Source organism: Hydra vulgaris, chromosome 09 (assembly GCF_038396675.1).
Source record: "Hydra vulgaris chromosome 09, alternate assembly HydraT2T_AEP".
Classification (NCBI taxonomy): Eukaryota; Metazoa; Cnidaria; class Hydrozoa; order Anthoathecata; family Hydridae; genus Hydra; species Hydra vulgaris.
The window spans coordinates 8,581,447-8,605,129 of NC_088928.1; the positions used below are offsets into that span (position 1 = coordinate 8,581,447).

The 23,683-nt window shown below is 26.4% G+C and overlaps 1 protein-coding gene and 1 long non-coding RNA gene across 2 annotated transcripts; both read right to left on the reverse strand.

Moving 5' to 3' along the window:
- Positions 1 to 205: 205 nt before the first annotated feature.
- LOC136085001 (uncharacterized) lies at positions 206 to 3,803 on the reverse strand. Its single transcript, XR_010640990.1, has 2 exons — positions 3,613 to 3,803; positions 206 to 260 (listed from the first exon to the last, which is right to left on the reverse strand). It is a non-coding gene; the product is annotated as an uncharacterized LOC136085001 (long non-coding RNA).
- A 1,037-nt stretch (positions 3,804 to 4,840) lies between these two features.
- On the reverse strand, positions 4,841 to 21,698 carry LOC136085244 (uncharacterized). The gene is made up of 5 exons (XM_065806533.1): positions 21,359 to 21,698; positions 19,784 to 20,314; positions 6,361 to 6,406; positions 5,775 to 6,231; positions 4,841 to 5,516 (listed from the first exon to the last, which is right to left on the reverse strand). Exons 1-5 carry the CDS (start codon positions 21,696 to 21,698, stop codon positions 4,938 to 4,940), a joined length of 1,953 nt encoding a protein of 650 aa, XP_065662605.1. The 3' UTR covers positions 4,841 to 4,937.
- Positions 21,699 to 23,683: the final 1,985 nt, after the last annotated feature.

Here is a 23,683-nt window from a genome sequence, read left to right on the forward strand (position 1 = left end):
ATATATATAATTAGTATTAAATATATTTATATTTTACGATAATAATAATACGCTTTAGTTTTATTTAATATTGAAATTAATTATTTATAACATTATATTTTCTTGTGAGACGTCATTCTTTTAAATACTTTTAAAAACTTTTTAAGGTAACACGGGGATACACATTGGTAGTAATTCCCATTACAATCTTTATCTGTGGTACAACTTTTATTGCCGCCAGTTTTATTTTTGTTTGTATAACACCACCAAGTTTTATCAATCTAAAATAGTTGAAATGATAAATATTTAATATAGACATTCTACATTTGATAAAATATTTAATATAAGCTAAATACTCCCTCCATTCTGATATTCTGTTCCGATTTGCATTTAAGGTAAACAATCATTAAATACAAATTATGTTGTTTTTTTTTGTTACTATAACACAAAATATAATTTAAAATATTATTTTAATAATATATTTTATACATATTCTATTATATAAAGAATATATTTTATATAAAAAATAAAAAAAATTAACAACAAATTATCTTCAATAATTCTTTACGTTGAATACAAGTCGCAACAGTATTTCAGAATTAAGAGGGAGTATTATATTTAAGATATTTAAGATGAACGAATGATAATTCATAGTACTCAAAAAAGTTGTAAATTTAATAATATGATAATATTAAAGTTGAATTTTATAAATAAAAAATAAACGAAAGATGCATTTATGTATTGATCCTTAAAACATTTTAGTTCACAGGAGGCGAAAATATTTAAGCCATTTTTATATCTCTTCGATAATCATTATTAGTGACTTAAAACATTGTTTCAAAATTTGAAACAATATTTAAAGTCGATAATTATGATTAATAATGATTATAAATTTTGCAACATTTAATATTGCTAAATTTATTAAGTGTAAAACGCATGCGCTAACATTCAAACGTCTTTATCTTTATATTTATAAATAAATTTGTGAAAAGATGCACAACACTTTTCACAAATATACCAAATACCAGATAAAAAAAAAAAGATAAAAAATAGTTGGCAAAAAATTGCCTCACAGCACTACATGATAGGTCGCAAAGCAACACGTATTGTGGGTCGTTTTGGTAGTTGGTAAATGCCTTAAATTATTTTCAAATTTATGGGGTTAAGAAAAATGATTGGTGCAAGTGCGTCCAAAATCCGGAAAACTTGTATGAAAAAATATCTGAAATTATGATTTTTTTTTTTAAGTAAGACAACTAGTTAGAGTATTGACTTTTGACGAAAAATTCAAACTAATGACGAAAAATTAAAATGATCTAATTTAGAAAATGTAAAGCTTTGTTTTAAATTAGCTTGCAAAGCACAAGACTTTTTCCAGAAAAAAGGATACATACCTACTATTTTAATTAAGGGCAACTTTCAGTGTTTTGTGGACACTTCTTACCTAAGTAATAGCGGGTGGACACAGAAAAATCTTGTCAACTTTAAATTGAGATTTCTCTAAAACCACAAATTGTTTTTATTTCTTTTATTTTTCTAATCGACCTGATCTTTAATTGTGTTGATAAACTTTAGTTTACAAACAAATAATTTAAAAAATGTCTTGGAAACGAATTAAGGTAATATAATATTACGTAAAAATAATAATATTACGTAAAAAAGTTGTGAATTTTTATTTCAAAAATCCATCGACTTCATATTGCTTGATTGCTAAACGTACCATTGTCCCAAAATCTACAGTCATAAATATTATAAATAAGTTTAAGACTACTCAAAGCTTCGAAAGAAAATCTGGATGTGGAAAAAACGAAAACTTTTCATAAATCCAAAATGTAAAGTTGATTCTCAGTTCAATAGCAAGAAATCCAAACAAGTCACCGCGAGAACTTGAAAAAAATCTAAAAATATTGTAATTAAAGCATTTCATAAGTAAAATACTCATAAGAGAAGCTTAAATAATGAAATTAAAGGAATTGGATACGCAAATAAGTTGGTTAATATATTGGCGGATAAAAGTATGTGCATAATTAAAGATGACGAAACACATTTCAAGGCGAATCACAACTACCTGTTCAACAAATTTACTATGAAAACAATATTAAACATGTGAATGAATAAATTAAATATATTCAACAAGGAAAAATTGCATTCAAGTTCCTTGTGAGGCAAGCAATTTGTAGTTGTCGTTTGCAGTCCCCTTGCTTTGTCACTAAGAAGATCTTGACTGATCTCTACATCAAAGAATGCCTCTTTAAAAAAAAATTTCTATTTATAAAAAAAACAGAAATACCGATAGAAATACTCTTTTGGCAGATGGTGCTGCTTCTCACTATTCTAAAAAGTTCAACATTGGTGCAAAGATAATAATGTGAAAACTGTTTCTGAAGATGCCAATCCTCCAAATCAAGAGATAATAAGAGAGGATTTATCTTCAAAAATAGAATGTTTAACTTGAGAGTTCGAAAAGAGACAAAATGCTCGACTTACCTTTGTTAAGTTCCAAAAGTTTCTTGAGTCTAACTGTTAAGATACGAGATTTAGTAAACTGGAAACAATGTCTAGCATCAACAGGACCTTTTTACATTGATTTCTTGCAATAATATAAAGATGGTCTCAAGAGAGTTGTTCTTTTGAAAAAGATTAAATGATTATGTAAAACTATACATGCCATTTTAATCATAGCTTATATATTAAATATGTTAGAAAAGATATTAAGTAAGAAATTACCAACATATTTTAGATTTATAAAGTAACTCTTTTTTAAAAAATGTCTTTATTAAAACCTTTCAAAAGTTTGTATGATTCAATTTGCACGCGCTGTTAAAAAAATTAGAAAAAGTATAAATAATATTAAATAGCATAAATATTTCATTGCTGGAATTTAGATGAATTGTTATTATGTGATTTATATTTATATGAAGATAACTTTGTTTGATTTAGTTGCAGAACTCTATTTGGTATAAACCTGATATACAATGTGAAAAATGATTATTTTGCAAAGTCAATACTTTATACTGTATGTCTATAGTGTATTTCCTAAAAGAATTTCACATGGAAGCTTCACAAAAACAAATTTTTCACAAAGAGTATTTTGTTAAAACTTAGTTAAATTAAAAAAATGTAGTTTTACTTTAAATAGAATAAATAAAAACTATAATTTATAACTAATGCTTAAACTTTACTAAAACAAATTTTCGGAGTTAACGTAATTAAACTTTGAAGTAGTTAAACCATTTTTCACCATAAATTTAATGAAAAAAAAAAAATTATATTTTGATTCATAAATATTTCTAATTGTTGATAGAGGTAATTTATTAGGTTTTATAAAAATTTTATACAAAAGTGCTTCATTCGCAATCAGCGCGTTCAAAGAAACAAAGTTTGTCCTTTCATCGAGTTAAATATTGACAAATCAAAAATAAAAGAACTAGTAAAGGTCTAACACCAGGGCCTGCATTAAAATCGTCATCGACTTGATTATCAACTGCTTAATGTTGCTCATCAATTCATCGACAAAAATATCCCTTACTTAAGTCGAGTATTATAAAAAGCTCACATTTCTATTAAAATTGGTTTAGAATTTGCTATAAATTTATCAATAAAGCAACAAAAAAAACAATTTGACGATCATACCGTGTTGATGTTTGGATTTTTATTATAGGCAGGCATGAAACTACAATAAGCATAGCATTTTGACTGATTACAACCATATAAAACTTTATTCTTAGATGCTGGATCAATTCCGTTTAATTCACATTTTATTTGCAAAACTGCTGCAAAGACTGCCACTATATAAATTACTTTGTTCATTTTTTGCTGCTTTTTTAACTATAAATAAAGTTTTCAAATTTTATATTTTCATTTAATTTGTAAAATATTTATAAATATATATATATATATATATATATATATATATATATATATATATATATATATATATATATATATACATATATATATATATAAATATATATATGTAAAGAAAAACTACACAGTGTAAAAGTATATGTAATAGAGTATAACATCTAAGCACAAATAAGACATTTAAAAAACATTCTAACAAATAAAAAATATCGGGAAAATTAATGTTTTATGAGATAGAACTGATGAGTGTTTGGAAGTTTTGCTTTATATAAGCTTCTAAACAGTCTACGAAAAAGGAATCAAAAGTTTATTTTACATTAATTTTTATGGAAAGAATTGAATACAGATTAAAATAGTTTTATCGCTTTAATGAAGAAATTATCCTTGTATTTTCAAAGTTCAATAGATTGTTTGAAAACATTGGGGCTACAAATTAACACTATGCTTTACATTTTAGTTTTTTGATCTGTTACCTGTTATTTACTATAGGCTTTGTAAACTGGAATAATTGTTTTATTTTGATTATAACTAACATATCATAAATAAAAGCATTGCTTAATTATAATTATTATTACTGCCCACACACTATGAATACTGCCTACACATTACGAATGCATTTAATAGCTGTGTTGAGTAATACTTAACAATAAAAATGTTTAAATGTGAAAATGTTTAAAACGTTTAAAATGTTTAAAACGTTAGTAAACTAGCAAAGTCGAATGCCATAGTATAATACCCGCCCTATTGCTAATTTGTTTTATAAAATTCTCCATTGTATAGTATTCTCTCAAGAGATTTAAAATAGGTTTAGAACAAATAAGCGCTCAGGTTGAAAATAGCACAGTAAAATGGTAAGTAGTATTGCCATAGAGGATAATAAAATACCCTGAAAGTATACAAACACTACTAACGTTTAAAACTAGGCATCTGAGAGCAGGTCGTTACAATCTTGTCGTTAGAATCATATACTAGTTTAGACAAAACAATATATTATATACAGTGGTGTGAAAATTATTAAGACCATTGTTGAAAAAGTAAATTTTTTGAATATTTCCTTTAAAGACACGCACACAATGTCATAAAATGGGCATAGTTCAGTATTTTGTGGATGCTCCTCTAGCTGCAATAAGTTTTTCAACCCTCTTAGGCATTCCATCAATCAGTCTTGGACACATGTCTTGTATTTCTGGATCATGTGTCCAAACCTCTATGAGCGCCTCAATCAATGCGACTTTTGTTGTTGGTTTTCTGTCGGCAATTCTCTTTTTGACTATCATCCACAAGTTTTCTATCGGGTTCATATCAGGTGACTTACCAGTCCATGGTAGGATAGGAACATTATTACGATTCAAAAAGTTTGTAACAGAGAGTGCCCGATGACACGGTGCACCGTCTTGTTGGAAGATGAAATCACCATCAGGAAAATGAATTGGAAGTTGAGGTAGAAGGCTTTTCTCTAATATGTTGATGTATTGATGTTGATTCATTCTGCCTTCAACAATTCTAAGGGCTCCTACACCATGGGAACTTATCATTGACCATATCATTACTGAGGTAGGATGCTTGACGGTCTTTACCAGACATTGCGGATGAAATTCTTCCCCAGAACGACGGCGCACGTACTGACATTTATCATCGAGTATCTCGAACATAGACTCGTCACTAAAGCAAACCTAAAAATACAAACACACTGTAAAAGCCTTGAGCTTACATTAGATTAACATCCTGTAATCACTGGTTACATGTTCAATTCATTTTGAATTCATGCAATAAACATAGCCATTGCTACAATGTTCGATACATAAAACAATTGCACTAGTGGGTAATGATATTAAACATCATTATTATATGAAAAAATATGTTACATTTTGCTTCAACTTAAAGTACATGATTGTAAGCTCTTATATAAAAAATGGTAAAGGGTAAAATACCTTTCTCCATTGTTCTGTGGTCCAATCTTTGTGATCCATGGCCCATTGCAGCCGTCGCATTTGTTGAGCATTGGTCAAGAGCGGTTTTTTGCGCGGTCGACGTGCTACAAATCCATCTTGTATCAGCCATCTCCGAACACAACTTGTTGAGACATTGATCTGGTGCTCCTCCAGCACACCCTGGAGCTGCTTGCTGGTCATTCTTCTGTTTTTTCGAACGTTTGCAAGCAGAACCCTTCTTGCACGTGGCGTCATGACTGGTTTTCGTCCTGAAGTGGAACGTCTTGGAGAGGATGTAAAACCAAAGTCCAATCGTTTCTTGATGGTAAAAACTGCTGTTTTACTTAGTCCACATCTCTTGGCAATTTCCCGTTGTGAAAATGTTTCCAACTTTAATAATGCTTCAACTTTGCCTCGCTTATTTTGAAAATATAATATAATCTGACAAAAAAAAATGCTTAAATAATCAAAATCACATATTTAAAATCAGAAAAATATTAAACTGTATCACTAACAACAGCAATAATCTAACAAAAATCACTTATAGTTCGTTTGAACCATACATATTCACTTGTCTGCAACTTACATTTCACAAGGCAAAATATACCAAATGTTTACTAAAACACATAACTCTACAATAAAAGTTAATAAATTAAAATTAAAATTAATAATTTCAATACTCAGCCACACCCACAGCACGTTTATAATGAAATAAAGTAGTGCTGCAACTTTTTTAGAATCTAAAAAGTGGTATAAACTAAAAAAAAAGCTTTTTTTCTTGGTGGTCTTAATATTTTTCACACCACTGTAGTATCAATAAAAAATATAACCTACTAAAGTAATATATATATATATATATATATATATATATATATATATATATATATATATATATATATATATATATATATATATATACATATATATATATATATATATATATATATATATATATATATATATATATATATATATATATATATATATATATTATATAGTATCAATAAAAAATATAACCTACTAAAGTAATATATATATATATATATATATATATATATATATATATATATATATATATATATATATATATATATATATATATATATATATATATATACATACATATATATATATATATATATATATATATTATATAGTATCAATAAAAAATATAACCTACTAAAGTAATATATATATATAAATATATATATATATATATATATATATATATATATATATATATATATATATATATATATATGTGTGTATGTATATATATATATATATATATAATATAACAATAACAAATATATATATATATATATATATATATAAAAAAATATATATATATATAAATATATATATATATATATATATATATACATACATATAGATATATATATATATATATATACATATTAGGTTTATTAGGATGGGCACAATGGGTGATTTTTAGCCAGGCGCCAAGGTTTTAAAGGCGTCAAATTTTATTGAGTATTTTTTTATTCCTGAGAATACAAAAATTTATAGATATATAAGAATAATTATATACAAACTTATATACTTATTTTATGTAAGAATAAGTTTATATTGATTTGTTAATAAAACTACAATAACTCAAATAACTTTTTTTTTAATTTTCTTCAACTTATTTGTGTATATTTGTGTACATTTTTAAAAATGTTTTATTTAATTAAGAACAATTCATGTATGTGGATTTCTCCGCTAACCAATCATTGACATTGATTAATAGTTCTGTTTTTAAAAAGTATGGCAAGTTCGATCTAAAGTCTCTTGAAACCAGGGCCATTCCACTTTATTTGAAAAGTTCAGAGGTGATTAGTAATTAAAAAATTTATTTTTTAATTCTATTTTGATTCACATAGTTTCTACGCAAGTTATAATCGGAAAACGCTTTTTGTTGGTCTAAAATAAATTTTTGCCGCTGGTACCTCTAATTGTTTTATAGTCCTGGAGAAGATGCTTTTTTATTAGTTCTTCTATATTATATTTTTTGCTACTTAAGTACTAAATGCGATGTTCAATAAGTTTCCTCATCGGAGTTTTTTAATAGTTGACATATTTCATGAGCCTATCAAGTCTTGTATTTTGGGCCTTTAAGTTTACTTGTACTTATATTTGCTTAGTATATATGTGCGTAAGGAATTTGATAACGAGGTAGATTTTTGAATTTTGATTGGTGCAGAATATTTTTCTTGCGGATGTTTTGGGATTACCATTTTACGCGTAGACTTATTTGTCAATTTTGTTCAGAACTAAAAGTAAATTTTGTTATTTTTTAGTGTTGCAATCAAGTTGAACAAGATAAATTTGTTAAAAACAATTTAAGATGAAATAAATTTTAAATCAAATTTATGTGTTTACCTTTGTTGTCCATTTATTATGTAGTTAAACCTTATTTTCAGAGAGCGGCCTTAGGTACAATAGCTAGTGGCCCTAGGTACAATTAAAAAAAAGCTTATTTTACCTAAGGCCACTAACTTTTAAACCCTTCTACATGACGAAAATTTATAATTTGTTAGTCATTATACCTATAATAATACAAAGTATTTAGTAATTAGTATAGAGATGTGATCATATCAGTTTCACTATTTTTAGACAAGTCTATAAATGATTATTTAGAAAATTTAGGCATTAAAAAATACGATCCTAGGTACACCTGGGTACACTTAAGTTTGCGAACTTCCTCTACTATTTTCAAAATAAAGTATTTATAACCTTTTTCAAAAAATTTAAGTTAAAATACATAACAAAAATTAAAATATTTTTTTTTCCCACTTTCGGAAATATATATATATATATATATCATAAATATAATATATATTAATATATATATATATATATATATATATATATATATATATATATATATATATATATATATATATATATATATATATATATATATATATAACAATCTGATTTTAAACAAACATATATATATATATATATATATATATATATATATATATATATATATATATATATATATATATATATATATGTTTCTTTAAAATCAGCATGACAAAAAAAAAGGCTTAAAATGAAACGTTGGTAGTTCGCAAAGAGTTCTTTTTTCAAGGTTTTAAGGTAAAAAGATCATTACAGACAGAAGAAAGATTATTTTTGCACATAAACATAAGATTCTAAAATTAATAAGTTTGTAAATATTTAGTATTTTTACATCAGAAAAAGGTGTTTAAAGTAAGAAAAAAAAAATATTGTAGTTTACATTTTTATGTGTTTGCAATATTTAACTCATATATTTATGTGTTTGCAATATTTAACTCATATATTTATTATTCATATTCATATTTATCATTTTGACATTTGACAATATATTTATTATTATATTTGAACAAATACATAATAAAGTTAGGATAAAACGCTTTTATATAGATTCTCTTTTATATAGATTCTTATACAGAAATACACTCTAATCATCTGCGGTAGGAATGTGAAAGGTTCTAGGAACCTGAACAAATTTTAAATCTTTTAGATTTTTTTTTTTTTTTTACATATTTGAAAATTGGCATCATAAATAGAATATAATATTTTATTTTAACAATTCTTTATAATTTTATTTGCGTCGTTATTTATGTGCTTTATACGAAGCAGCGATAATTGTTTTTTAAACTGTTAAACATTGTTCTTGTCATATATGCGATTTGTTTTATTAATAGGTTTAGTCTTAGTGTTTAAGTTGAATAATAGGAATGTTGGAAAAAAAAATCCGATTTTTTTCTTTAAAATACTTTTTTTTAAATACTATTAAGGATATCAGTTGTATTACGTATAAGATTCACTAAGTTTGTTGATACTCTAGTTGTGCAATAAAGAGTATTGCTTCTTTTTCAAATATTGAATCGTACAAAATTTTATTTCACAGTTGTTTTATAGTTTAACAAATTCATGTTTTAGATTGCCAGTAAGTAATGAAAATATCTGTTTAAAGTACATACTCAGGGTCTCGATCAGACCATTACGTGGTCGATAACAGCAGCTTAGTAATATATATTAAGATTTATGGTTTAAAATTTCAATCGTTTAAATTCTTTTATTGCTGCATATTGTAGGCTAGAGTTTAACAAAAAGGTCAAGACGAAAGGTCATAAATTGACTTGTTCAGTCATATTAATCCAACATGAATACATAAATGGTAAAGAACGTTTTTATTGAGCTCGATTGATCAATTTTTTAAAACTTGCAGAGCGGTTCAAAGTCAAAAATTTGTTAAATTTTCTGTGAAAACCGTGGAGTTTAGAAATAATCTATCTTTATGAAATTTTTTTAGAAATTGCGCTAGGACAGGTTCTTTTAAAGTTAAAAAGTTATATGAATATATTCGTTTAGAGTTAAAAGTTTAGAGTTTGTACAATGCCTGAAAGTGTCAAATCTGTAACTCTAAAAAAATCCAAAATACGCCACACGCGCTTTGATTTAAAACCTTCACTCGTCATTTTTTCTCTACCTTTTTTAATCTTTTTTCTTTATTTGACAACGCTTTGTAAGTTTTAATTTTTATTTTTATTGATATATTAGAAATTATTTATTTTATAGTTTGAACCCCAGTGATGTCATTGGCAAAATCTTATAGCGCTGTTTGATTTTGATTCATGTTTTTGATATGTCTAAGACATTTTTATATACGCGTTTATTAATATACTAAACTTAAACAAAATCACTAATGGATTTTGCATCATTAACGCATATATCACTAATGGATATTGTTAATTTTATATAAATAATATTTACTGTTTGGTTTTGCCAAATAGCAACATTAGGTATCGGTAATAAACTTCTTTTTTTTAAACGTCTTTTTTTTTTCATTGCCCACTCCTATGCATCGAATTCAAAACAATAGTTTACATGAATACAATATAGTGATTTAAATATTGCATATATTATTACTATAAAAACATCTAGATATATATCTTTATTATATAATATAATAAGTTATATTATTATAATAGTAAAAAGATCTATATGTATATATATATATATATATATATATATATATATATATATATATATATATATATATATATATATATATATATATATATATATATATATATATATACTTATTATTATTGCCTAACAGTCATTTACAGAAATTTTTTATTTTTGTTTATATTTATAATCATGCATTCAGGTTTAATATAACACAACAGAGAACTAGATTTATTAAGTAGAAAAAAAGTTTGTCAAACTAAAACTTTCAAATGAATAACGTTTTGTTAATGAAAACTTGAAAGACTAAAAGAATTGAAAAAAAGAATCAAAAGATAAGTTTGCTAAAGTTGTTTAAAATAAACAAATGATTATTATAGTTCTAATTATTTCAAATATTAAAATGGATCCTTTTGATCAAATCAAAAGTCACTATCATAGAACTTTCTTCAATCGAACAATTTATTGATACTAATTCAAATTCGAAATCTAAATTATTTAAGTGGTTTAGGAGCTTTGCAAAAAATTGTTCCTTTTACTCTGACAAAGAAGTAAAAGAATTTGTAACGCGTGATCATTTAAGTATTAACCATTTTAACTCAAGTTTAAATAAAAACAATGAAAATTTGTGTAGTTTAATAGGCGAAACCTCAAATATTTTATTGTGGGCAGCAATAACAGCAGCTTAAAAGCTTAGTTTAAAGTTTGGGATAAAAATATGCTTTTAAGCTGCTGTTATTGCCCACCATCACGCTATATCTGAAGCTTTAATGCATTTTTACGTAGACGTATTCTAATAAAAAGTTTCAACAAAAAGGAATTTAATTCATGAATTGTGTAAAGGACTACGTAAAAAGAGACTTTGAAAAGTTTTAGGATGGCTCATTCAAAATTGGAGCACTTCCGTTAAATAACAAATCAATTAGAATAACCTCACGTCGGCTACTTTAATCGACAACATTATAACAAGCAATATTTTTAATGAAACTCATAAAAACGTTATTACAAAAAGTGAAATTTGTAATCGTTTCCCTATGTTTTTTTCTATAATTTATCATAACAAATTGGTATAACAAAACAAAAAAGTCTTTTGCAAACGCTTTTTTACTGATAAAAATGTGGCATTGTTATGGATCAATTTTCACTAATAAATTAAAATCATATAAATATTTCATTTAACTTTAAATTTAACTTTTAATTTAGCTTTTTAAATTTAATTTTACAGCACATTTTTTTAAATAAAGGTTTTAAAAAAAAATTTTAAAATAAACAAAAACTGTATATAAATGTTTTAAAAACAATTCGCCGAACATAAAATATTTATTTAAATTACGATAAAGCGTTTGAAAGTTGAATAAAGAAATCAAAAAAATGATACCACCATGATTTACTAAAGAAGGGTTAGGGTTATCGACACTAGAGTAGAGAAAAGCCGGGGGGCAGAGCCGTCTCGAACGGGGGGTGTAGGGGGTGTTAGGGCGACTGAATAAGTGCGAATTTCATAACTGCGAATCTGCATAAGTGCGACTGGCATAAGTGCGAACTGGCATAAGTGAGAATCACTTGCAAAAACTGGCATAAGTGCGAACTAGCACAAGCGCGAACTGGCATAAGTGCGCCAAAAGAATTTGCAAACATCGGCATAAGTGCGAACTGGCATAAGTGCGAACTGGCATAAGTGCGAACCAATTGCAAAAACTGGCATAAGTGCGAACTGGCGCAAGCGCGAATTAGCATAAGTGCGCCGAAAAAATTTGCAAACATTGGCATAAGTGCAAATTGGCATAAGTGGCGAATTGGCAAGTTCGCACTTATGCCAATTCGCACTTATGCCAGTTCGCACTTATGCCATTTCGCACTTATGCCAATGTTTGCAAATTCTTTTGGCGCACTTATGCCAGTTCGCGCTTGTACCAGTTCGCACTTATGCCAGTTTTTGCAATTGATTCGCACATATGCCAGTTCGCACTTATGTCAGTTCGCACTTATGCCAATGTTTGCAAATTCTTTCGGCGCACTTATGCCAGTTCGCGCTTGTTCCAGTTCGCACTTATGCCAGTCTTTGCAACTGCTTCGCACTTATGCAGATTCGCAGTTATGAAATTCGCACTTATTCAGCCTCCTCGGGGTGTTCTATCTTTCCCCCTTCCCCTCCCCCTCCCCTTTCTACAAGCTGTCATATATGCATTTAAGTTGGCACATTTGTACATTTAGCATTTGAGTTAGCAAGTTTTGAACTATAGTTGGCAAATTTCAAAAATAGAGAACCTTCTTTTTCTCTTTTTTTTTTTTTTTTTTGATGTCTTTAGTTAGCAAAAAAAAAATACAATACCCCCCCCCCCCCTCTTTCTCCTTTCTCTTTCTATATGAGACCATTTCAGGATGGCCCATGGCAGAGTTATTAGCTCCCCAAACCGAACAAGAAAAATTTTTAAAAGTTCTCACTATAAAAACATAACATGCATATCAACATTTAACAATTAGTACTAAAAAGGCATGTACCAGAATAAATCTGCGCGTGTTCTGAAGTGGTGTTTACGGAAACTTTGTATTACTTTAATGAGCTAATTTTTCATTGTATTAGTGTTATTCAAAATTTAAACAACTTTGTTATTAAAACAATAAGTTTTTAGTGAAATGTCATCAAATTAAAGAAAGAAGCGAGCAAAAATCCAGATATCAAACGAAAATATTTCAAAAGATTTATAGATTCCTTTGAGTTCAGAGCGTCGTAAAACGATTTAAGGGCACTTGTACAACCAAAAAGAAATCAGAAATGAAAGAAAAAATTTGTTAAACAAGAAATCTAGAGATTTCTGTTCGAGCTTTAGCAAGTAAATTAAAGACAAGTACTTCCTCTATTCACGGAGTAAAGAGAAAATGTGGCTATAAATGTTATAAAAAACAAAAAGTTCCTCGCCTTAAAGAAAAGAAAGAAAATGTAGCAATTGGTCGTTCAAAGCTGCTCTATAAAAAATTGTGTGCTAAAAAAATATTGCTTGATGAAATTTATTGTGCTGCATATTTCTGATTTATTTCAGGACACCAATATTATTCAGCAATTGATTGCAAAAAACTGAATTCCAAATATAAATGGATTGGAATGCAAAAATTCGAATTACAATAGTTATATACAGTTATATACTTAGTATAGTTATACACTGTAAATATCTTAATATATCGAATAACCAATAGTTTAATAAATATCCTTTAAAATAACCGCGCAGATTTTTTCTTATATATGTTACTTTTATTGAGATTTATATTAGAAATATTATTCTAATATTTCTAATATAAATCTCAATAAATGCAAATAAATTTTCAGATTTTTTATTTAGCTTTAGTATTATTCTTGACTAATACTTCAAATAATATTTTTGTTAACATGTGTCTAAAAAGATTAAATAAAGTTTATTAATTCATAATAATACAAAATATGTTTATTAAGTCGCAAATATGATGTCCCAAAGATTATTAAGTCGCAAATATGATGTCGCAAGATTTTAACGCAACTAAGCTATTCTAATAATCAAACTATTTTTGTAAAACAATAACATAATGGTCGCCTTAAAAAAAAAATGCAACAATTTTGCAATTTGTAAGCGTCTATTTATAAACGCAAAAGTGGGTAGAATCCTTAAACTTTGGTACATATATCTTCTGATTACTTAAATAATTGCAGCACTTATACTTTACTTAACATAAATTGACTGCAAAAAGATTTTCAGTATACTAAATATAATTGAAACACGTTTTTAAACGTGTTTTTAGGCGTATTTCATTCGTGTTAGTCTTAAAAGCACATCAATGACGCACAATCGTTTGTCTGCGCAAAGCCTATTAGTTATTGAATAGCCATTCCCGTAATTTTTTTTTTTTGACAACCAATTTTTACACTGACTAGCTAATGGGTGGCCTAGAGCTTATATGTATATAAAAAGAATTTATTTTTAACCTTTTTTTGTTTGAAGTATTTGCGTCAACTATTCTAAGCTACATTTTTTGCGATTTTTGACTAAAAATTTAATCAACGATATTTTAACTATATGTTCCTGTACCAAAAAAAAAACTGTGCTTTACAATTTCAGAAAAATAAGGTACCTATCTTTTACTGATTAAAATAGATAAATTAACACTTAGGTTATTGCAAAGTGATTTATTGTTGATCTATGAGGTTTCCAGTCACGCGACAAACTTTATTCTTTTCACCTCATTTGTCGCATGACATTTCCAGTCATGCAACAAGCTTTATTATTTTCACCTCATTTTGGTATCAAATGTTTATTTTTTTTAAAAGTTACTATAATTGGATAAAACTTGGATAAAACAAATCCAAATCCAAAATAGTTACCTTAAAAGTGTGGCTAAAGGACTTTCGATTTTTTGTTGTAAATTAAACTAGATCAAAATGTATTAATGTATTTCAAAATGTATATATATACACACTTCTTGTGTGGTTATTTTAGGTGCTCCGAGAAAACAAAATGATCGCAAAACAAAATATATGTGTGTATATATATATATATGTATATATATATATATATATATATATATATATATATATATATATATATATATATATATACATATACACTTTGTTTTACGACCATTTTGTTCTCTCTCTCTCTCTCTCTCTCTCTCTCTCTCTCTCTCTATATATATATATATATATATATATATATATATATATATATATATATATATATATATATATATATATATATATGTATATATATATATCTATATATATATATATATATATATATATATATATATATATATATATATATATATATATATATACATATATATATATATATATATATATATATATATATATATATATATATATATATATATATATATATATATATATATAGAGAGAGAGAGAGAGAGAGAGAGAGAGAGAGAGAGAGAGAGAAAAAAATTTTCTTTAAAAAATGTGTATATTTATATATATATATATATATATATATATATATATATATATATATATACAGAGAGAGAGAGAGAGAGAGAGAGAGAGAGAGAGAGAGAGAGAGTAGGCAATATGAGCACCTTGGTAATATGAGCATACTTAAAGATTTCTTAGATGTAAGCAGTGAAGTTGAAGTTGCTTTGTATTTTTTGAAACGAGTTTATGCAGTGATGACAGGAATCAGTATAAATAGCGTAAATTTACACCCAGTAATTAGCGGCTATCATTCAATTGAAACGCTATTAAGTTTTTGGCATTGTTAAAATAATATCATCACGCATGGATAAATGTGTGGCGCAAAATTTTGGTGCTAAAATAATGAAATTTATTTTTTGATAAAGAAAAATATATGAGCTAGAAATCCGTTCTATATTTGTTTGAAAAACGATGCATAGAAACATTTAGTTTTTATTTAAAGTTTAAAGTCGTAAATTCGCAGTGGTTTTAATTGATTTTTTAATAAAAACATTGCATAGTAAAAAATTTTAATATTTAACAATATTTAATGTTTTTCTGTAATTTAAATTCAAAATATTTGAATTTTTATTGTTCAAAGGTTTAGGTTCGAAGGTACAATCATTCAGAGTTGATAAAATTGAAACGAACTAATTTTTAATTTTTTTTTTCTTCCGGAAAACAAAGTGGTATTGTTTCAAAAAAAGTGCCCCGGAATTTGATCTTTTAATGATACGCTTTAATAATAACGAATCTTTATATTTCAAAATTTAGTTCTAATTGTCAGTTTGGTATTTTTTTACTTAACTAATACTATTTTTTTGAGCTAATTTAAAGTGCTCATATTACCAAGTGGTCTGGGTAATATGAGTACTTTTGCTACTTTTTTAAAACCTCTGTGTTTTTAAGAAATAACTTTGGGTGCCCTAATATTAAAGTGGATCATGAGTAGTAATCCCTAATAATTGTTTATTCGTAAAAATTTTGGATCCACCATAACTATTTTTGAGAATTTTCCAATTTTAGCCTAAGGTGCTCATATTACTCTAACCTACCCTATATATATATATATATATATATATATATATATATATATATATATATATATATATATATATATATATATATATATATATATATATATATATATATATATATATATATATATATATATACATATATACATATATACATACATATATATATATATATATATATATATATATATATATATATATATATATATATATATATATATACATACATATATACATACATATATATATATATATATATATATATATATATATATATATATATATATATATATATATATATATATCTTTTAAAATCATATTCTTGTTATACGATATTTATAATTGTTAAACTTGATTAAAACGGCTGCGTATAAACATTTTGTTTTAAATATATTTCGATGTAATTATATATTTATTTACACAATATTTCGCTGACCTTTTGCGGTCAGCATCATCAGGTGTAATAAAAAACGTTACAAAATTGTTACAAAACTACATAAATCAAACCGTCAAAAAAGAAGACATTACAGGCGTAAAATAAAAATAGTTTTTATTAAATGGTATAATGGCGTCAGTTTAAAATTTTTTTGAACAAAATAAATGGTCTCCAAGTTCCTTGTTTTTATTCATTTTATTTTCACCTTTCAATTTTCTATTCTTTTTTGAAGAAGATTTTTTCGTTTGCTTTTCGTATCTTCATGTTTTTTGTTTTTTTCTTCGTTTTTTTTTTGTGATTCTCTTTGCCGTAAAGAGCAGTAATAAAATCTTTTAAAATCATATTCTTGTTATACGATATTTATAATTGTTAGATTTGATTAAAACGGCTGCGTATAAACATTTTGTTTTAAATATATTTCGATGTAATTATATATTTATAATAAATTTATAATTAATTTATAATTTATAATAAATTTATAATAATAAATAAATTTATAATTAATTTATAATTTATTTAAATATATTTATAAATATCGTATAACAAGAATATGATTTTAAAAGATTTTATTACTGCTCTTTACGGCAAAGAGAATCACAAAAAAAAAACGAAGAAAAAAACAAAAAACATGAAGATACGAAAAGCAAACGAAAAAATCTTCTTCAAAAAAGAATAGAAAATTGAAAGGTGAAAATAAAATGAATAAAAACAAGGGAACTTGGAGACCATTTATTTTGTTCAAAAAAATTTTAAACTGACGCCATTATACCATTTAATAAAAACTATTTTTATTTTACGCCTGTAATGTCTTCTTTTTTGACGGTTTGATTTATGTAGTTTTGTAACAATTTTGTAACGTTTTTTATTACACCTGATGATGCTGACCGCAAAAGGTCAGCAAAATATTGTGTAAATAAATATATAATTACATCGAAATATATTTAAAACAAAATGTTTATACGCAGCCGTTTTAATCAAATTTAACAAATATATATATATATATATATATATATATATATATATATATATATATATATATATATATATATATATATATATATATATATATATATATATATAATATATATATATATTACATAATATAGGGGAGACCGTGGCTAGTTGGCTCGGTTTTTACTCTATGAGCTCTGTAGCCCTAACAGCCTTTTCGGACCCTCAAAAAAAAAAAAAAATTTGCGCCAACTCACCCCACCACGGGGTAAGTTGGCGCAAACTTTAAAAATGATTATTAATGCACTATTAAGTGCAAAATTAATTTTTTTTTTTTAGTTTACAATTATTAATCGTAATATAAAAATATAACAATACATAAACTTGGTATCTGAAAGAAGATCCAAAAGATCTTGTCGTCAGAACCATATAAAATATATCAAACGTGTATATATAATATAATAAAAATACAATTGATTTAATAATTATTAACAATGTAGAATAAACAAAAACAGAAAATAATTTTACATTTCAAAAATATTTATATATTGTCAGTAGGAAAAAAAAAATTTTTAATTTAGTTTTAAAAACAGAAAACGAAATTGACAAATCAAAATTTGGAACAACAATTTTGTTCCATAAATACGGTGCTCGATAGTTTATGCAAAATTGATCAAACTTTGTTTGACAAAAGGGTTCAATTATTAAATCATTATTTCGTAAAGTATATTTGTTAATAGCTTTATGGGTAAAAAGATCTTTAAAAATGAACAATGGTTGTTCACTTTTACAACGAAACATAAAACATAAAATATTATAGACATTGAGTTCGTAAACGTTAAGTGCTTTAACGTTTTTAAACAAAATAGTAGAATGAGAAAAACGATTTTCAAAACATATTAAACGCATTGCGTGTTTCTGACGGTGGTAGAGATTTCGTAACTTACTTTTAGAGGTACTTCACCAAACAATATTGGCATAATTTATATAGCTATGTATAAATGAGTAGTAGAGTTGAATTAAATTTTGTTTATTTAGATAGTATCTGACCTTATATAGAATTCCAATACTTTTGGCCAATTTAGTAGAAATAAAGTCGATATGATACTTCCATGTAATATTTTCATCAATGTAAATGCCTAAAAATCTTGTGACCGACTCCTTTTTTATTTCAATTTTATCAATGAAAAGTTTAGGTAAATTATTTGGTAAAAAACGTTTTTTTGCGAGGGAGTGGAAAAGGATCCATTTTGTTTTGTCAATGTTTAATGACAACTTGTTGCACTTAAACCAGTTGGAGATGTGATTGAGTTCTTTATTCATATTTGAAAAAAGCCCATAAATGTCACTGTTTGACAGAAATAAATTAGTATCATCCGCAAAAATGATACTCATAAGGTTAGAAGCTTTATTTAAATCATTTATATAGACTAAAAACAAAAGTGGGCCTAGAATAGAACCTAGAATAGAATAGACATAAAATGTGGAACACCACATTTTATGTCAATTAATTTTTCATTTTGAAAATAATTTCCATAGAAAACAAATTGTTTTCTATTTGTCAAATAACTTTTATACCATTTTATTAATTTGCCATTAATTCCATAAAATTTGAGTTTCTTAAGTAGAATTTTGTGATCGACCGTGTCGAATGCTTTTGATAGGTCAATGAAAATACCAAGTGTATATTGTGATCTACCAAATGAATTGGAAATTTCACGAATGAACTGTGTAATGGCTTGTTCAGTTGAACAATTTTTTTTTAAACCGAATTGATATTTATATAGAAGTTTATTTAGATTAAGGTAATTGTATGTTCTATTGTATATAATTCTTTCTAAAATTTTCGAGAAGGTTGAAAGAACTGAGATAGGGCGATAATTACTAATATTTGATTTTTTTCCGTCTTTGTAAATTGGAGTAACTTTAGCTATTTTTAATTGGTCAGGGAATACACCTTGCTGTATAGATGCCCTGAACACTTTATAAAGAATACATTTTAAATTTTCAAAGCAATCTATGACTATGTTGCCATTTATTTCGTCCGCACCTGTAGCTTTGTTTCTTTTAAGAGATTTGTAAGCTCTCTCAAACTCATCAAAAGATAAGTCAGAATATAAATTATCTATAAAAAGCGAATTATTTATAGGCTCTAGGAAATCACTAAAAGTTTTTTCCGTAATAGGAATCTTATTTGCCAATTTAATTCCTATATCAATAAAATACTTATTAAACTCGTTTGCAATTTCGTTTGGTTCATATATATTTGTTTTGTTTATTTTAATTACTTTAGGAAGGTAGTTTGAATTTGTTTTTTGTTTTCCTGTTATTTATTTCAACGTTCTCCAAGTATATTTTGAGTCGTTTTTAAATTTACTAATTAAATTTGAATAATAATTTTTTTTAAGTTTTTTACGAATTTTTTCAAATAAATGTTGGTAATTTTTATATATTTGTTGGTTTTCATCTGATTTTGTTTTTAAATATTTTATATATAGTTTCTGTTTGATTTTAGAGGATTTTCTAAGTCCTTTGGTAATCCATGACTATTCAAGGTTTTTTTTTTGTTATTTGTTCACAAAGTGGAAAGTTTGCATTGTATATTGAGAAGAAAGTATCAAAGAACTTATTATATATTGTATTTGCGTCATCACTAAAGTTAATATGTTTCCAATGCAGAAGTGATTATTGATATTGAAAGGATTTTATATTGTTTTCGTTGAAGACACGTTTTTTTATTATATTTTGTCTTTCGGGGTTATTAGAGGATACAGTATGAATTGTAGTGTTCGGCACAAATTCAAAAAGTTTGATCAAATATGCGTCAAATGTTTGAAATGGCCAAATTCAAATCTTCCTATTTTGAATTTAGATCAAATTCAAATCTTTCCAAGATTTGATGTATATTTGAACGTTATTTAACTTATTTCATTTATTAATTTTAGTTATCTGAATCTATAAATTTTATTCATATTGCAGCATTTGTTACTATTTCTCACACATTACAGCTTCTTTTATTCTTTTTAATCCAACCAAGACTTCAAGCACTGGCAAGCTTGAATGGTATCTGCAGAGAGAAGATTTCTTTTGTCAGTAATAAGATTTTTTCCTAATGAGAAGAGCCTTTCTGATGATACAGATGTAGCAGGAATGGCCAGGTAATCTCTGGCCATTCTGGATAGGTTTGGATATTTGTCAGATCGAGATTTCCACCAAAGTAATATGTTGCTATTATTGCCGCCATCTATCTTACTTGTATCATTACAATAGTTTTCAAACTCATTACATGGGTTTGATGAAACACGCGATTTGAACGGGGTATATTTTGAAACGTTTTGAATGCTTGTAGCAGTTGTACCATTGCTTGGGGCATAATTGATTTGATATTCACAATTGACTGTGTCCATAATCTTTGTATACGACTCGCTGTTTGCGCCCTTATCATTTTTGTAATATTCAATACCAAATCTTGGGTCCAGGACAGTGCAGATAGTAAAGCAGTCACTAGTCAAATTATAATATTTTGAAATTTTTGCAAGCGCTGCAACTGTAGAGCGGTGTAGATTATCTTCAGGGTTGGTTTTTGTGGTCATCCATTCAGTAATGTGATCCAAAAGAATATTGAAGAGAGGAACCACCAAAGACAATGTGGAATATGAATCACCACTAATGAGCTGGGTAAATTTCCTTGAATGGTTCAAGATACAAAACAATTGTTTCAAACCTGTTCCAAACATCTGCTGAAATTGATAGACAACAGTCTGGATTGTTTGCAGTTGAGTCAAAATCGCAAAAATACGCAATGAAACCAACTTTTAATTCCATTGCTCGTTTAAGCATATCAGCTGTTGAGTTCCATCTTGTAGGGACATCAAGTATTGGTTTTAAGGTGCAATTTGATTGCTGGAAACCTTTGAACCTAGAATATGATTGAGGACTGGATCGGATTTTTTTAATTCCTGTTCTAAGTTTTACAAGATCATCTTTCAAAACATCCAAACCTGCTTGCGCGCCCAAATTCAGCACATGAGCAAAACACCGGATATGCTCAAAGGTGGTTTTAATTTCGTACTTGGAATTTAAAATATCCATAAATGAATTATTATTGGAAGCATTATCTAAGGTAATGCCCATTCCTTTGCTTGTAAGACCGAATTCAATCAAAACTGACAAGAATGCATTAGATAAATTTGAACCTGAATGGGAATTAGGCAAGGATTTGAAATCAAGAGTTTTGGCATGTAGGTTCCAGTCTTTGTCAATGTAATGAGCCGTTATGCCCATAAAAGCAATGTTGTTGGGTGATGTCCAGCAGTCAGTGGTGAATGAAACCTTTGAGTCAAGATTCAAAAAAAGGGTCTTTAGCAATTGTTTTTTGGTGTTGTAAGTGTCCATTATCTGGCGTTTTAATTGGCGCGCACTCATGATTGACAAATTTGGTTTCAGTAGAGTGAGTAGTTTACGAAAGTGGCTGGACTCTACCTCATTAAATGATTGATCATTCTTGACAATCCAGCTAACTAAGTATTCATTGAATAGATCTGGAGAATAAACGATTGGTGTCATTATCATGTCATCTAAACGTCGTTGCTTTGGTTCTCTGTCCCCAAGTAATTTGCTTTTGTGTTGAGAATTTAAATGGTTCATTAGATTTGTTGTCCCACCTTTATTGTAAGCATACTTGTTCTTGTGCTTTGGACAATGCTGGCATATGGCCTTGGTTTTGTCATGCTCATCAACTGTGAAATGATCCCATACAATTGATTGTGAACGTTTGGTGGTTTTTGTAACAGAAAAAGATTCGGGTTCTGGATTATCCGACATAATTAGGAATGTAATATATATTTCTGAAATAGATACATTTCAAGGTTGTTTACAAATAGTAAATATACTAATATTAAGTAAACACCTAATGAAAATGATTAAAATAATAATGGTTTAAATAATAAAAATAATATTAATAATAATGATAACAATAATAATAATTATATATAAGTCACTTGTCTTTATAAATACAATAGCTACATAAACAAAGTTAGACAGTTACAAACAGTTAAAACTGATAAAACGTAAAAGTAAACAATGACATATAGCAACTATTATAATGAAAAATAATTAATGAAAATAAGAATAACGAATATTAAAATAAATTTGAATTTGAATACACGACGGAAAATACAAACAATAGACAAACATACAAGACAATATACAAAAACGCACAGAAAATTAATAAAATTAAAAAAAAAAATTCTTTGCTTTTAAGCAAGCCATTATTATATTTTTTTATTATTTTCTTTTTTCGAATGATTGTTACTTTCAATGAATGTTTTTCGATTCGTTATTGTTTTACTTTTTCCATTTTTATTGTCGTTAAATTGTATTTGCAATTTTTTCTTTTGATTTTTACATATATTTTTTTCTACGTTTTTTCTTTTAATCTTGTACTTTGTTTACATTTCTTTTCTTTTTTTCTTTCTCTATGCTCTTTACTTTCTCTTTAATATTAACAAACTTTAATTAAAAACTCTTTTTTTTTTTTTTTTTCCGTTATTGAAAGGCGACCGCCATTCCGGAAACC

Excerpts from the sequence above, each read along its gene's own strand:
- LOC136085244 (XM_065806533.1), bottom strand. The coding sequence starts at position 21,698 with ATGACCACAAAAACCAACCCTGAAGATAATCTACACCGCTCTACAGTT. Across the intron at positions 20,315-21,358 it reads AAACTATTGTAATGATACAA|GAATTAAATTGGCAAATAAG; the intron begins GTAAGATAGATG and ends TTATTGATATAG. Across the intron at positions 6,407-19,783 it reads TAGATCACAATATACACTTG|AGTTATGTGTTTTAGTAAAC; the intron begins GTATTTTCATTG and ends CTTTTATTGTAG.